The following is a 15,728-nucleotide window of genomic DNA, read 5'->3' as shown; positions in this document are numbered from 1 at the left end:
AATGCTCTGTTTTGGGAGAGCTTGTCAAATCACAATTTGTTCAATCTAAAGAAAAGGTCGGCCAAATTTTATTTAAAAATTAAGTTCATCCACCAATAAATGAAACCAGATCCGCGTTTGCTTTGATTAAAACGACAGTAACTTCAGCGTAGGATATGAAACGCAACAAAGTGACAATCAAATTGTTTCAAGCACAAAGTTCAACGTTTTTTTATTCAGGCGTTTTTCGATTTAACATTATTTTTCAGTGATAAAAAATATTAACTATTACAAACTCGACTTGGACTTTTAGAGTGGCGAGACAGTTCATCTGTCTGCACGGTCAATTCGAAGACTACTACTTCAAGATGCAAGACTACTTCGACAGGACCTTCACGGCTGCAGTGAGAAAGAACCTAGACACCTCTATTGCTCAGAGCCTCCTGTCGAGAATAAGAGACTTCCTCGGAAAGAGGTTCAACTTCTTCGAACTCAGGGTCGACTATCCGTACCAACAGGTGATTCAAACTAATTCAGTTTCAATAGGCGATGTAAGTTTTCAGCTATTAAAGTCTTTGTTTCAATGGCGTCACATAATTTGATTATGCATTTGGTCACTTTGACATTTATGCAAGTCATGTCAAGAATTCCATCCCTCGAAATCCAAATAATCGACCTTTGGTTTTTTGCGAAGTCTCCTCTTCAAACTCACCATTTTAAACCAAAATTATAAACAATGTTTGTGGGAAAGGAGGGAGAACATTTTCAGCTTCGTTTTCTCGTAAAAACCCTTGTTCGACCCTTGCTTGAACAAAAGATTTCACTAAAATGGTTTTATTTTTGGTGACGACTTCTTTTATTCTGAGTATCAATCCTTGCAGACACATTTCTTTGAGCAAAAATTGCTTCACATTTTCAGAAATATATGTGTAAAATCATGAAACTTTAGGTTTGATTGCAGCGATGAATTTAGGAATTCACAACTTGTTCCCAATCTTAGTATTGTTTCATTCTCAATTTTTTATGCGTGATTGCAAAAATAACGCATTTTCTGGCTGGATAAAAAATAAATTAATCTTCTCATCTCTAGGTTTACAGACTTGGAGTAGAGGAGGCTAGGAAGCACTTTGGAGGAGCTGTGAGTTACCTCCCCATAGCACTGGAGATCATGTCCTGTGCGAGGAAGGAACTGGCCCGGCTGACCAAGATACTCGAGCAGGGCATAGACGAAGAACCACCTGTTGTCAAAACAGGTGTCGATTTTTAACTTTTTAATTACTTCGGACTCTTTGCCTTCCCTCTACCATTTTTTTCTCGCGTAGTATCTAATTTTAGAAAAGAAATTAATTGCTATTGGTTATGTCATTGAGTGATGATGCAGTTTTTGAAAAAAAAACTATTCTTTTTTCAAAATTGTTTTTTTTTTCGTTCTTGCCTCCCCTGTGCAAATTTTATTTCATGAAACTAATGCTCATGATCAGGGGCGGATCTAGGATCTTCTCGAGGGAAAGGGGCGTATTTTCAAAAAAATTTCGAAAAATATTTTGTCGACCCTTTTTTTAGGGCGACCAAATTGATTTTCCGAGCTCTCTCAGAGCATTAAAAAGACCCTGTTTTGGTCCAATTTTCTGCGCCGTAGGCAATATTTTGACAAAACAGGTCAAAAAGGAATTTTTGGGCACATTTTGGAAAATTTTGACCAAAAAATTGCGTTTATTCGGCGCGCGCGCTCCCCCTCAAAAATTAGAATTTATTGGCGCCCAAGGCGCCATTAGAAAAATTTTGGGGTACCTCACCTAAAATAAATATCTCAAAATAGTACAAAGGGAGGACCCGTTGGGTCATCAGGGGGTCGAATCCCTGAGGGTGGGGGGGGGGGGGATTTCCGCCGACCCGGTTACCCCTAAATCCGCCCCTGTACTTTTAGATTTGAGCAATGGAGATGGAAAAAAAGTTATTTTTGCATCAAAATGTGTCTGTTTTGACAAATTTGAGCTACTAAAAAAAAAAGGCTTTTTGTTGTTTTTCTAGGTTGAGCTCTGACCGTTGAAGTACTCAACTTACCAGCAAACTTGATTTCCTCCCCCCGCCTCCAAATCCTCTACTGCTCATGATGTTTGATTGTAGTAAAAACTGACTTGCACAACAGTTATGAACGCGTCAAAAGTTCCTCAGAGTTCTAGCCCTTTTTATCCCTCCAACAATTTTTGATGGTTTAATTTTGTTACGAGGCCATACTGTGTACTCGATACGCACACCGTTTGGTGTGTGTGCAGGTGACTTCAAGCCAGAGACAAGTATTTAAACATGTAATAAATTGTAAGTGGATTCCACTAACAAAACTTCCAAGGATTCTGCGCACAAAGTTTTTTTGCACGCAACGAAGATTTTGTCGGCAACTTAGTTGTTTCGCGGATTTCGCAACGAACAACGAGCAAATTGCTGTGGGCATAGATAAAAAATTATTGTTCCGACTTTTGTCCTGAGCTTAAATTTGAAAGATGTTTCACATATGATCATTTTTCGTAAAGTTATGGGGGTTTAAAGATTGCCATTTTGCCTGTAATCATTTTTTGCGAAAATATAAGGGTTTGAAAAATGCCAATTTGGGACAATTAGCGTGCAATATATTTCGCGCTAGTAACGTGTAAGCGAGATTTAATCCGTCTTAAAATTTTTTCCAAGCTCGTTCAAGGAAGCTTAAATGTCATAATTGATTTTTTAATAGGAGCAAAATCTATCACTTTGTACTTACTATGACTTCTCAAATTCAATTTTTTTAAATTTTTTTAAAAGTTTTTTTTCTATTACATTCAAATTTTTCATATTATTACTGCTCCAAAGACCCTAAAAGGCATGTGGAACATTCAGGGCTTCGCCCTGATACGAGCAGTCTTGTTATTATATAATAACAATTAATAACACATTTTGAGCCGAAAACATCAAAGTACTTCTTTAATAACTGAAACACGCATTGAAATTCCAAACAGTTTTCGTAAGCATTGGGGATGACCTTTTGTTTTAAATAGTCTAAAACTGGGTACTTTTTCCAAAATTCATTTTTTTTGCTGCTAAAAACGAAACTTTTATCGTTGTTTCTCCAGCGCTATTGTTTTTTTTTAAAATGCGTCTCAAACTAGTCAATATTTTTGAGAGGCCAATATACGCGTCTTAATTTGCAAACACGCTTTTTAGACTCTTTCATTGTTTTACCTCCATCCCATCGAATAAGTGGATTCAGTGCCATTTTATGCTTGGCAAGGTTGAGTAAGGAGACCAACTGAATGTTGGAAATGAGAACTTATTATGTATGCCAAGTTTCCAAATAATCGTCAAATGGGTTATAAAATTTACACAGTTACAAAGATTGAACGTGTGGAGAGAAAACGGTAGAAGAATCGATTTGGGTCAAAAAATGTCAATTACAATACTTTCAGAAAAATTGGCGAGCCTAACTTTTTTATTAATTCAACTCGGAAATTTAGCTCAAACGTTTTTTTCGGTCCATTAGTCCATTAACACGTTTCCAACAATCTCTTGGCTCCGTTTTTCTGCCAGTGAATAAATCAAGGAAACAGATTTTTAAATTTTTTTTCATTTTTTTGGGAGAAGTTTTTATCGGTTAATCACGCTACAGGTTGACTTTTTCCCGGTTTAACTTTTGATTTCTATCTTGAAAGTTCAAGAACCAGAGCTTGAAAGAAAAAAAGTTACGCCTTCCAATAATGAAAATGTAAAAACTGCAACAAAACGTGCTGAAAAGTGGTTTTACTCAGTCTTGTAGTCCAGCTTACTCAAGTTTTATTATGTTTATCGGAAAATAACTCGTCCTTCAATTTTTTTTAGTAATAGGCATTTGGTTAATAAATCGAAAAATGAAAACTCTTCAAATAAAGTCTATTTTTTCTCTCTTTACTCAAGTTTATTAACACATTTCATTCTTTCTCTTGGATATGCTCTTTGTTACTGTTTCCATCATTGAAAATGGGGAGGAACTTTGTATTCGGGTGTGTTTTAGTTTTTTTCTTATAGTTTTCCACGCAAAATCAGGTACCACAAATAATAATTGGACTAGGTTGAGTGATATATCATGTTAAAGTCCTTACAGTTGTGATTCGAACCACATTAAAAACTTTTCAAAAATTTTTACCAGTGTCGAGAAAAACCGGTTTGAATTTTTGATTTTCGAGCGAATAAAGCGAACGAGCAGTCTTATTTTAGTTGCTTAAAAGCTTACAATAGCTTAATTTAAAACGTAAAAACGTAATTTTACTTGAATAACGTCAGTTTGCTTTGGGTATTTTGGCGCCTTTTGGAATCAGAATCTTCCAAAAATTCAAAATACTGCAAAAAACTAGAAAAAATGTTCGATTTTTTTTCCTAGTTCTAATATTTTTTTTTTCTCAAAAATTGTTTTTCAATTTGTTTATTTGAGTATGGCTGTCAATTATACCTAATCTTCAGGTTTTTTGTTCAGCTCTTTTTATCACTCGACGCCGAAATTTTTTTATATTGTATTGTTGTAAAACTGTATTTTCGTTGAAAAAATGTTGCATTTTTTCAAGACTATGGTCGGAACATTCTGTGCTACTTGCACACTAACCGGCTATCCTTGTTTTATTTAACTAAGATGTGATCCCTTTCTCAATATAGCGTCCTCGAAAAAGGAAATTGTAGCCCCAATATATAATGTTTAGGCTCTCTTTTACACTCATTTGAAATGTGTTTCGCATGTAGTTCCGAAAGAGAGCAGACCCGGTACTGATTTCATCGCGAGGAACAAGAAGTTTGTGGACACTGCAGATCTGACGGAGAAGTTGAGGATTCTCAATGGAAAATACTGTGCCCGATGTGCTCTTCCAAGAAGAGGCTAGTTACCTTAAAAACATTAGTGCTTGATTGGTTATCTTAGAAGGGAAAAAATTATATATAATAGTTTTTGCAGCAATGTAATGACATCCATTCTAGGCCGAGCAACCCGTAAAATTTTGTAAAGGCGCTCATGGCGCCAGTATATACTAATTTTGAAGGGGAGCGCGCACCGGAAAGAAAACCATTTTTTGGTCGAAGTTTTCTTAAAAGTGCCCAACAACGGCTTTCTGACATGTTTTTTCTAAACTGTGACTGCGGCGCTGAATTTTTAGTCAAAATACGGTCTTTATAAGGTTCTGGGAGTGCTCGGAATATCAATTAATTCTACCTAAAAAAGGTCGATAAAATTCCTAAACTTTTTTTGAAAATAAATCTACCCTCGAGAAAACCCGAGATCCGCCCCTGGTTCTGCTTATAGTTTTTTTAGGTAATGTTTACCGAAAGTCATGAATCTGAAAAAAATGGAAAAACCTTCGAAAAAAAGTTATCATAATTTAAACATACATAATTATCCGTCAAAAACTCCAAAATATATTTGAAAAACTAACCAACAAGCAAATAATTAGATATACTTTAAAAATTGGTTAAAATTAATTTAGCAAAAACTTCACCAATGCAATAGAAACGCAAAAAAAATTCACCAACAATTTTTCTAATTCCCAAAAAACCAATCAATTAGGACTACTTATAAAAAATACAGATTTTGCTACTAGGGAAAGGTGGAGATTGCTTCCCTTTTGAACCCCAGCGACCATGGAAGGGGGCGGGACGACATTCATGGAACTACGCCGCCACCAAGTATTGTGCATGTTCGGACAGTTGCCACGACAACTCTAGTAGCTTCTGTGGACGACTGTGTCACTAGGCAGAATGACTTTTTTGAAGAAAAATTGTTCGCATACTGAGTTTTTGCAGTTTTTTTTTGCTGTATAAAAACTATACAGAAGATATCAGTAGCTATTAGACGATGAAACCAAGAAACTATCTCAGTATAATTCAAAAACTACTATCAAATTTGTCTTTACCAGAAAAAAAATTAAAATGAAAACAAATTACAGATTTACTAATCGCTCCGACTCTAGCTAGGCTCAATTTGAAAATACCAGACCCTTTTTAAGTGTCAATGGTTGAATAGAGCCGCCTCAAGGAAAAAAATTAAAAGTTGTTTTCAGCTCTTTATTTACGCTCATTGAAAATCAGAAGTGCAAATGGTTGCGAAAACGCGCTCTACATTTAGTTTCAAAACGAGAAGTGAAATTTTTTAGTGTTTTAGTTTCTCAAACTGGATTAGCGTAGACATAAAGTGTCGATCTAAAAAAAACTGAAACTTGTAGAAACCTAAAAATTGAAATAGATGTTAAAAAGTCAACTGATACTTCGCGTTCATTAATACTTTTCTAAACTCTTTCTGGTTATATTAGGAAAACTTCATAATTTATTTCGATAAAACAAACTCCGTTTGGAAAAAAAATAATTACGCTTCCAAATTTTGCACTGAATAGGCACACAGTTTGGAGACGCTAGGCCACTGGAATCCTGAGACAAGTGTTTATACTTGTTCCAAAATGTAATAAGAATCCATTTTTAACATTTCCGAGGATTATGCGCTGAAATAAGGAAATGAGAAATTTTTGGCGGCATGCTGAAATCTTCGCGGATTCCGAAACGAGCAATTTTAGTTGTTTTCGATTCTCGATTCCGCAAATGTAAGCAGTTTTGCATTTTTTTAAAAATACAAGCCATTTTTATTACATTATGGCAATTCCCCTTTCAAATTGCGGATTCCGCTTAAATCTTGCGGATTTTACTTACAGTCGCAGACTTCGCCGCAGTGTAAACTTACTATGCACAAATATACACAAACAGTTGAATATACAAATTAAATTACACAAACAATTCCTGACTCCACATCTTTTGTTGCAATTTGCGAAAAATTGAAATCATGAAAAACTACTGAAACATGAACGGTTGGGCGCAATATAAAAACTTTGAAATTTAAAAGTTTTCAGTTTTGAAAATTTGAAAATTGAAAATGAAAATTTTCATTTTTTTAGCTTGTCATTATGATTTCGTTTAGGCCTTGATTCAACTTCCCTTTTTCGATAAAGTGTTCAAAGTACGTTTCCAAAAGCAGGTAATTTTTAACTTTGATTCATTAAAAAATTCATTTTTTAGATTCTTAACGGTATAAAAATTAATTTTTCAGAGCTATTGAAATTGGATCAGTTTTAGAAAATATAGAAAAAAAAATATAGAAAACTTCTGAACTAAAATTAACTCTATTATGAAGGGTTCAAGTGATTTTACCTGAGATTTTAAATGTTGATTTTGAACGCTGATCTTAATATTTCATGTGATTCAAATCGAGACAAAATACAATCATCATCAATACAATCCCGCATCCAGTTTCAAGCGTTGATAATTGATTATAATATGATTTCAGTACCAGTCGTACAAAAATTGTTTATAATCCTTTTTGTTTGCACATTTTGTCTTCGAACTTCAATCTGAATTGTTCATATTTTATGTTTTCTTAGACATTGGCTTATGTGAAAAAAGGGAAAAACTGTTTTAACACTTTTCAAATCAATTCAAATTTATAACTTTTTTGTTTTCATTTCTTCATATTATAGTTGTTTCATGGTTCATATTTTAATTTCTTTGAATAACCAATAATCAGCACACTGCTTTAGTTTCATAATTTATGTAGAAGAGTTATACTTCCCCTGACGCGGGATTCTTTCAACTAATGTGAAGGGATCTCTATGAAACTTTCGTGGTAACTTTGTGTTCAGATGAACCAATAAATGACAAGTCATCTCACTTTTAGAGATTTTTGACAAAAAACAGGACTATACTCTAGTATAATATATTATAACAGATTATAGGAGATAATAAAATATTAGGAGAGATTATAAAAAAAATTTGGAAAATTTATAATCAATTATAATTGATTATAATTCATTATAATGTGACCAAAAATGTTATCATTATAATGGATTATAAATCTTAAACATCTAAATTTGGTGCATATAATTAATTATAATTTTGATAAAATCACAATTATAATTGTAATATAATAAATCATTTTCTCTTACTGAGTGCGGGTTGACAAATATATTTCAGTTTGGACCAACCGTACAATCTCCCCTCCCTCTAAGTGACCTACCGTGGAGTTTCCAGCCTAGCTAAAACTGAAGTCGAAACAAGTTCAGGTACAATTTTGTCAAGGTATAATTTAATCGCATTTTAACCGAGACTTTTAACTAGATCTTGTACGTTCAGTTGCGTCGCAGATAACAGAGGATCAGCTTATTCACCGGTCGAAACAAATACTGAAGTTTGAGTTTTCTGGGATTTTTTTTTCGCTGATCATCAATAGATTGGCAAATTTATTTGGGTCAACCATACAATCTCCCACCCCTCCTAAAAGACCTACCGTGGAGTTTCTAACCTAGCCACGAATTAATTCTGAAAAAAACTTGATTATCTATAAAGTATCCATTTCGAACAAGCGAGCAGAATATATTTTACCTCAGAAAATTTTTTCATGTAATAGCTATTTAACCTTGCATTTTAGGGAATATTTGTGGAAGTTATGCGCTTTGGAAGAAATTATGCGCTTGATCCTTCAGCTTTTCAAGAATTGTATTTTTTGAATTTTATTTTACTTGTTTCTCTGAGCTTGCTGAAGCTTTGGCAACTGAGTGCCGCTTTTATTGCGAGGTAAAAACTAATGGTTTAAAAAAGGAACCGAAATAGCAAAAGCGGAAAAACTGGCTACCTTGATTTTCGTCTTCTTTGATCCTTGATTTGACCAAACTTATCCAACATTCGTATTGCTCACATTTTTCTAGAATGAATTGCACCTTGCTGCGTGCTATAATTCTTTTTCTTGCAAACCATTAATTAGCAATTTTAATTAGTACTCAATATTATATTTGTATCAATACAACGTGATTAGAATTTTTGAGATTTGTTGTAATTGTAATTACTTAACAATTAAATGGGAAACATGTTATCTTATACTCAGTTTTTTTTTGCTAATTTTATTCCGCGCCTTTTAGCAAAGTGTTACCATGCACGCGGAATGTTCTTAGCCTCATTCAGTTGTTCCTCCGTGAACTCTCGTTTGTTCTCAGTCGCCTCTTTTACTCCCAAAGTAGGTCCATTGTAGCCCTCTTTCACTTGGGCCTAAAGAAAAAGTAAACAGAAACCTATTTAACAGTCAACTGCCAACAGTCACAACAATTCCTTTGATCTAAACAGTCATAACAATTCTTTTGATCTATTGGTACGACAATTATTTTCCTTGCAAATGTAATTAAAGCGTGCTTTTTATAAAAAAAATAGTCAATAATAACAATTATCTATGTTAACGTAAGAAAATTATATACAGATGCAGGGGCGGATCTTGGATTTTCTAGAATGGGGAAGGCGGATTTTCGAAAAAATTTCCAAAAATTTTATCGACCGTCCTTTTAGGTTGACTAAGTTGAAAACACTAAAAAGACCCCGTTTTGACCACATTTTTGGCGCCACAGGCAAAAATTTGACCAAAAACAGTCAAAAGTTAGTGTCAGTCAGCCAAAAAACGAAAATTTTCGAAAATTTTGACGACCTTTTTTTTAGGTCGACCAAATGATTTTCCGAGCTCTTCTAAAGCACTAAAAGGTCCCTGTTTCCACCGGCGACCTTAAACCAAGAGCTTGAAGTAGTCGGCTTAATAGTCTTAGGCCAATTGAATATTTTTGGTACTAACGCGATTGATTTTTTATTTTGGTACAAATGGGACTGGTTTATCATTTTGGTACTAGTGAATACCAACCAAATTTGCAATTTAGGATAACTAACGAGGCGAAATAAATCTCAGCTTACGCGTTCATATCACAAAAATTATTGGCTCTTTTTCCTTTACCCCCCACCTCACTCAAACATGAATTTTATGGTGTAAAAATTGGTTTTACAAGGTTAATTATGAAGATCAAATATGCTTATTATGGCCTAATGAGTCTGCATGTCAATTTTCACGACAATCGGACAAAGTGAACAGTAACTTCAAATATAAAAATTTGCAGGTGGGGGGGGGAGGAAAAAGAGCTAAATTATCGAGTGTTAATTATCCAAATTTGGACAAATTGACTGACGCGTTAACAGCACCAAAAAGACTGAGCATTAATTATGCCGAATTGCTAAACTGATTGACGTGTTCATAGCACAAAAGATACTCAGCAATAAATATCCCAAATTGGCTAAATCGAATGACGTGTTGATAGGTGACGTCCCATTTGTACCAACGGTCATTTGTACCAAAATGAAAAATCGGCCCCATTTGTACCAAAATTATTCAACTCGAGTTCTGATTGGTCGAATTGTGAGCCAACGAATTATTACATTAATTTTCTACTGTTCAAACAGAAGAAAACTATACAGCAGAATAAGGACCGCCGCAGTCGCGCCAACGTGTTGCGAGCTTGCCAACAGAGGGCAGGACTCTATACGAAAATTAGAGCCGGTTATAGCCGCAAAGCGGCGACTCGCGCGTAGCGCGCTCACCGGCGACCTTAAAACAGGAGCTTTAAGTAGTCGGCTTAATAGTCTTAGGCCAATTGAATATTTTTGGTACTAACGCGAGTGATTTTTTATTTTGGTACAAATGGGACTGATTTATCATTTTGGTACTTGTGAATACCCACCGTTCAAAGCACACAAAATATTGCGCGTTTATCATTCCAAATTGGCAGTCTTCAAGCCCACATAACTTTGTAAAAATAAACATCGTTAAAATATAATTTTTTCAAATTTGATCTCAGGACAAAAAATTCCAATATCCTACAAATGATATAAGAAATTCCGTCAAAAATTGTTTGCTAGAAAATAAAAATTTGTCTGGAGAAAAAAACACACCGAGCACATTTATTCCGTCCCTTCTTTGAAAACTGGAACAATAATGAAAATTTTATTTGCTTAAAAGAAATTTAAGAATTGCAGATTTTACGATGCGTCAACTGCGACAATGCTCCAAACGCAGTTTCCGAACATTTTCATTGAAATTTTTTGACAATGTGTCAGAGTATGCAAAATAAGCTCCAAAAGTACTTGATGCCAGCTGATTTGCAAAAAAAAGCATGCACTGCGCATGTTTTTCCGTTCTTAAAACACCAGTTTTATTTTCTAAAGTTCATAAACGCACACTTCCCCATTGATGCTTTTCATACTTGTGGAGCAAGAGTTTGATCTACCTACGACTAGTTTTTTCTCGTTTTATAAAATTCTGCCAATAGTTTTTTTTCCATACTACGAAAGTGTTTGACTAGCATTTTCTGCGATTGAAAATTGGGTCTGGTTTGATGTTTCCTGTTTATCATAAAGCAAGACAATTTAATAATTTATTTTGCAAAAATTGAGTATTTGTAGGTCGCGGATTTTTTGGACTGACTCCAAATTTATCTTGCCATAAATTAAATATTTTTCCATTAAAAACGAGCTTACAAAAACACATATTCTGATTTTTTTCTTTTGTGCGAAAAAACTCTGTCTGAACTACGTTAGAAAAAAATAAAGATTTTTCAGAACATACAAAAATAAGAAATTTTTGCCAGTTTTGGAGTTATTTTGAAAAAACGATATTAATGTAATTTTACTCAGCATGAATTTCTTACGGCTAGCTTTTTTACGGTATAATTGACATCAATTTTTCTCGAGTTTGCAGTTGTAGTCTCTAAATTTATTTCATAGCCATTACATGTTTTGCATCAACTATGAGCGTCCTCATTTTAACAAACATCAACAAACAAAACTGTATTTCAGAAAAAAACTTTGGTCATAAAAATTTAATAGTTTGCAATTGTATGACTAGTATATCCTCTTTTTTGATAAGCTCTATATATGAAATTGTATGAGTAGACTTTTTTCTAGCATGGATATCAACCCGGGCTAATAATGTGAATGAGTGTTATGTGTATTCTTGTTTTTTCTTTCAACTGCATAACAGAAAAAACATTTTCGGCTAATTTACCTTTCGGGCTAGTGACAGCAGTGCAATCTTGACTTGGTTGATACCTCTCGCCTCTACCAAGTCCACCGAGGCGAATGAATCGTCGTCAGACACTCCGTATGCCTTCATCGCTTTCACAAACGCGTCCGCATTCTCCATCTGAGAAAAATAGTTTATTTTGTTTTGTAAGTGTAACATAAGCCCTCGCTCATTCTTATGTAATTCAATTCACTGTCTATTAAATTACTGATGGATCGTTCTCCAGAGAAGAGGACTTCAAAAAATTTCACAAGAACATTGATAAAGTTATCAAAATTGACGAACCAAACTTAACTATTCTCGAACCTCCGAGAAACCCTATAAATAAAAATCTATTTCAAAATTTAAAAAACGCGTTCACCAGCATAGACACAGGTTGCTCACTTTTGAATTCTTTTGGAAAATGTTGGCCAAAAAATCAAGTTTTTGATGCGCCTTTTTCAAACAAAAATAGTTGTCTTGCATTTTGCATGAAAGATTCTTGAAGAAAAAAATAGGTTCGCTCAGGCAAATATGGTTGACATAAAACAGTACAAAAAATAGGGGGAACCTCTTATGGGTGGTGAAAATGTCAAAGTCCTGAGGAACCTGTTTTTGAAGAACAAATTCATATAGTTTGTCTCACCATCTGAAACTTGCCGGCTGCCTTTTTGTTGTATTTTCCAACTTTTCCGTCAGGTAGCGCCGCTATCAGTCTAACAACAAAACAAAAGACTTTAGAGTTTCACTAAATCTAAGTTGCCATTTATTAAAAGTTGATGGAGAATTTAGGTTGACCATTATGACTTTAGCAACATGATACGTGGGTTTGACCACAAATGCAAATCATGAAAATATATGAAAAATGTACTCAGTTTAATTTCCATACAACTCCATACGCGTAAAATTGCGTGAAAAAACTTAGTTTGTTACTTTTTAGATTTTGAAAAAATTATGACTAATTTTTTTCATTGAAACAAAAATAAAACGCTTGTATTATTAAAAATAAAACGCTATAAAATTTTTGAGTTTTTTCCAATATAATCCTTTATACCAAAATTTTCATTAAGTTTTGTGAAAACTATCTGCTACCAACTAAATAAATGCTTTTCATTTATTTTTCAAAACAATAGCAAATTTTTCTAGCAAATTTGTAATCCCTTGTTTTAAAACTGTAGTTACTACGCAAGATTGAAACAAAACAACATTTTCTGCCTTCATTTGGAAAATGGAGCAATATTAATCAATGAAAGCTCAACACTACTATCTCAAAAAATCGAATTAAATTAAAAGTAAGTTAGATATCGAGACTGTTGCAGCTACTTTTAGATAATGGTTCCGTCCTTGAGAATTGACTTGATGTCTCCCTTTGGAAATAATACTCCGTTGCCATTATGATCAAGCAATAGTGTTAGTGATTTGTTTAAGACTCGTGTATTGACATGCAGAGGATGGTTCCGTTTTTGAGGAGTGTCTTGATGTCTCTCTTGGGAACTAAATTTCTTTTTCTTATTATCATCGAACAAGAGTGTTAGTTGAGTTATTGTGACTCTTCTACAGGCATGCAGAGGATAATTATATTCAGAACTACTACAACTACTGCTATTATAATCACAGAATAGCTTAATTGAGACTCCTGTATTTTGACTCCTGTACTGACTTGCAGAGGATGATTCCGTCCATGAAGACGGTTTTGAAGTCTCTCTCATAAGCTACTACTTCCATTGATAATTCCATCAAAAAATAATGTTAGTGAGGTATTGTAATTCTTTGACTTTTAGATGATACTTCCGTCCTTCAGTGTTGTTTTGATGTCTCTTTTGAGAACCACTTGTCCTTTTGTTATTATAACCGCATGATAATGATAGTTAGTTTTCGAGAGTGGTGTACTTACTTGTAGAGGAAAGTTTCGTCCTCGAAGGCTGTTTCAATGCCTCCCTTTGGAACTACTACTTCTATTTTTATTATAATCACAGATTTTACTTTGACTTTTGTTGAACTTGCAGAGGAAAATTTTGTCCTTGAGGACTATTTTGATGCCTACTTTGGGAAAAAATACTCCTATTGCTATTATGAGCAAACAATGGTCTTCGTGAACTGTTTAAGACTCGTGCATTGACTTGCGGAGGATGGTTTTGTTCAAGAGGACTATTTTGATGTCTCCTTTGAGAATTACCACTGCTGTTGTCCTAGTATAGTGTTAATTAACTGTGAATTGATAACTGCTTTGTGGCGGATGGTTTCGTCCATAAGTTCTGTCTTGATGTTATTGTTAGTATAAACTCAAAATATTTTTTAGTGAACTATGATTACGGTACTGACTTGCAGAGGATGGTTCCGTCCTTGAGGACTGTCTTGATGTCTCCCTTGGGAACTACTACTCCGGTGGGTGCCAAAATAGCCGCCACCCACTCCATCACTTCACTCTCCTTGATGCTCTCAGTCGGCTGATGCAGATTGAAACAAAAGTTGACGAGATAATTAAAAATATTATTTTAAACTTCCAGGCAAAAGCAAATTAAAATCAATAGCCAATTGTAAACCCGGATCGAGGTGCTCAATTTAGGTTTTGACCTTCAAATTCGAGCACATGTCAGTGCTCGACCGAAAAAGAATGGTCGAGACTGGGGTTCGGCTCGAGCAAAAAAATCGAAATATACCTCAAACATGGTCAAAACAGACCTCAAGCCCGGTCGAGCTCGGTCAAATTTACCTCGAGCACGGTCGAAAACAGTCGTAACATACCTCGAGCACGGTCGAAAAATATCGATTGTCCCGTGGTAATTCGGAGTCAAATTGAAAACTTTCTGTAAGTATCAACATGTCTTTTTTTAAAAATTTCGGCTCAAATTGCAGAAATTGAAAAGATAGTGAAAATAGCTCAAAATTAGTCTTTACAAAGCGTTTAAATTGCAAGCAACTATAATCATTCCATTCTGATGAGAAAGCATCGTAGGATTTTACCCGGAAAGTATGACTTATAACGTTTTAATTTTGATAAATCGTGTTGTTTGAAAGTCGAAACATACCCGAATTCGGTCGAGCACGGTCGAAACATACAAAATTTTGGTCGAGCACGGTCAAAACATACTGAATTTTGGTTAAGACGGTCGAAACATACCAAATTTTGGTCGAACACGGTCGAAACGCACCAATTGTTTTGATGTAGACAGTCGAGAAATAAAGTGAGCAACTCGACCAGGGAATACTCCCGCGTCAACACGACCCAGCGGTGTAGTAGTTCAGAGGATTCATTAAAAACTGAAGTCAATAACCCGCCCGTTCACAACTACAAACTCACTTTTCTCCTTAGGTGAAAAAACTCCTGATTTTTGTGCTAAGTGATTAAAACAACTATTTAAGACCCGCCCTTCGTTACTTTTGAGCATATGAATAGCACCAAACCAAACCCATCTATTGTTACAAGCTCTGATTTTTTCAGCATTTTTGTCCTATTGAACAAGATTTAAAAAGTGCAGTTTTCAATATCCCCAGCAACTTACCATTATGACACCTTATGTATACTCGTTCAAAATCACAAGTTGCTGAATTTTGTGCAATAAGTTGAGTTGCAACTAGAATAAATGAGAATGAATTGGTTTGCCAGGCAACGTTTGCTGTTCAGTTTCCACGGCACGGGCGATTATTAAGTCCCAAATCCATGTGCTGGAAACATTTGGCTCGCAAAAGGGTTTACAGGGGCAGTTTAGTAACAAAATTTACACAAAGTTTCTATAAACCAAACGTTCCGTAAACCTAAAACACTGATTTGAGAAAAAAAATGAAATCAAAAAATAAATAGTTTGATTTGAGAGCTGGTGCAATAAAAACTCAGTGTTTATCTTATTATTTTCGCATAACT

General features: G+C 34.6%; 2 protein-coding genes across 3 annotated transcripts in view; one reads left to right on the top strand and one right to left on the bottom strand.

The window, feature by feature from the left end:
- LOC134848674 (sperm acrosome-associated protein 9-like) overlaps positions 1–5,716 on the top strand; it is a 15,418-nt gene extending 9,702 nt beyond the window's left edge. The window contains exons 4-7 of the mRNA XM_063866191.1: positions 293–497; positions 1,070–1,232; positions 4,717–4,848; positions 5,565–5,716. Of these exons, the coding sequence (XP_063722261.1) occupies positions 293–497; positions 1,070–1,232; positions 4,717–4,848; positions 5,565–5,716 (652 nt within the window). The remainder of the gene's footprint in view (positions 1–292; positions 498–1,069; positions 1,233–4,716; positions 4,849–5,564) is intronic.
- A 3,051-nt stretch (positions 5,717–8,767) lies between these two features.
- On the bottom strand, positions 8,768–15,521 carry LOC134847902 (myophilin-like). Of its 2 annotated transcripts, XM_063865167.1 has the most exons (5): positions 15,370–15,521; positions 14,189–14,313; positions 12,513–12,582; positions 11,870–12,007; positions 8,768–9,045 (listed from the first exon to the last, which is right to left on the bottom strand). In XM_063865167.1, the coding sequence occupies exons 1-5, from the start codon at positions 15,370–15,372 to the stop codon at positions 8,926–8,928; spliced, it is 456 nt and encodes a 151-aa protein (XP_063721237.1). In that variant the 5' UTR covers positions 15,373–15,521; the 3' UTR covers positions 8,768–8,925. The 2 variants fall into 2 exon arrangements, with proteins under 2 accessions (XP_063721237.1, XP_063721238.1); XM_063865168.1 differs by lacking the exons at positions 14,189–14,313; positions 15,370–15,521 and adding an exon at positions 13,527–13,606.
- Positions 15,522–15,728: the final 207 nt, after the last annotated feature.

This window comes from Symsagittifera roscoffensis, chromosome 6 (assembly GCF_963678635.1).
Source record: "Symsagittifera roscoffensis chromosome 6, txSymRosc1.1, whole genome shotgun sequence".
NCBI classification, from domain to species: domain Eukaryota; kingdom Metazoa; phylum Xenacoelomorpha; order Acoela; family Convolutidae; genus Symsagittifera; species Symsagittifera roscoffensis.
Note: the sequence above shows the minus strand (reverse complement) of the source record. Positions and strands in the feature narration are given on the sequence as shown.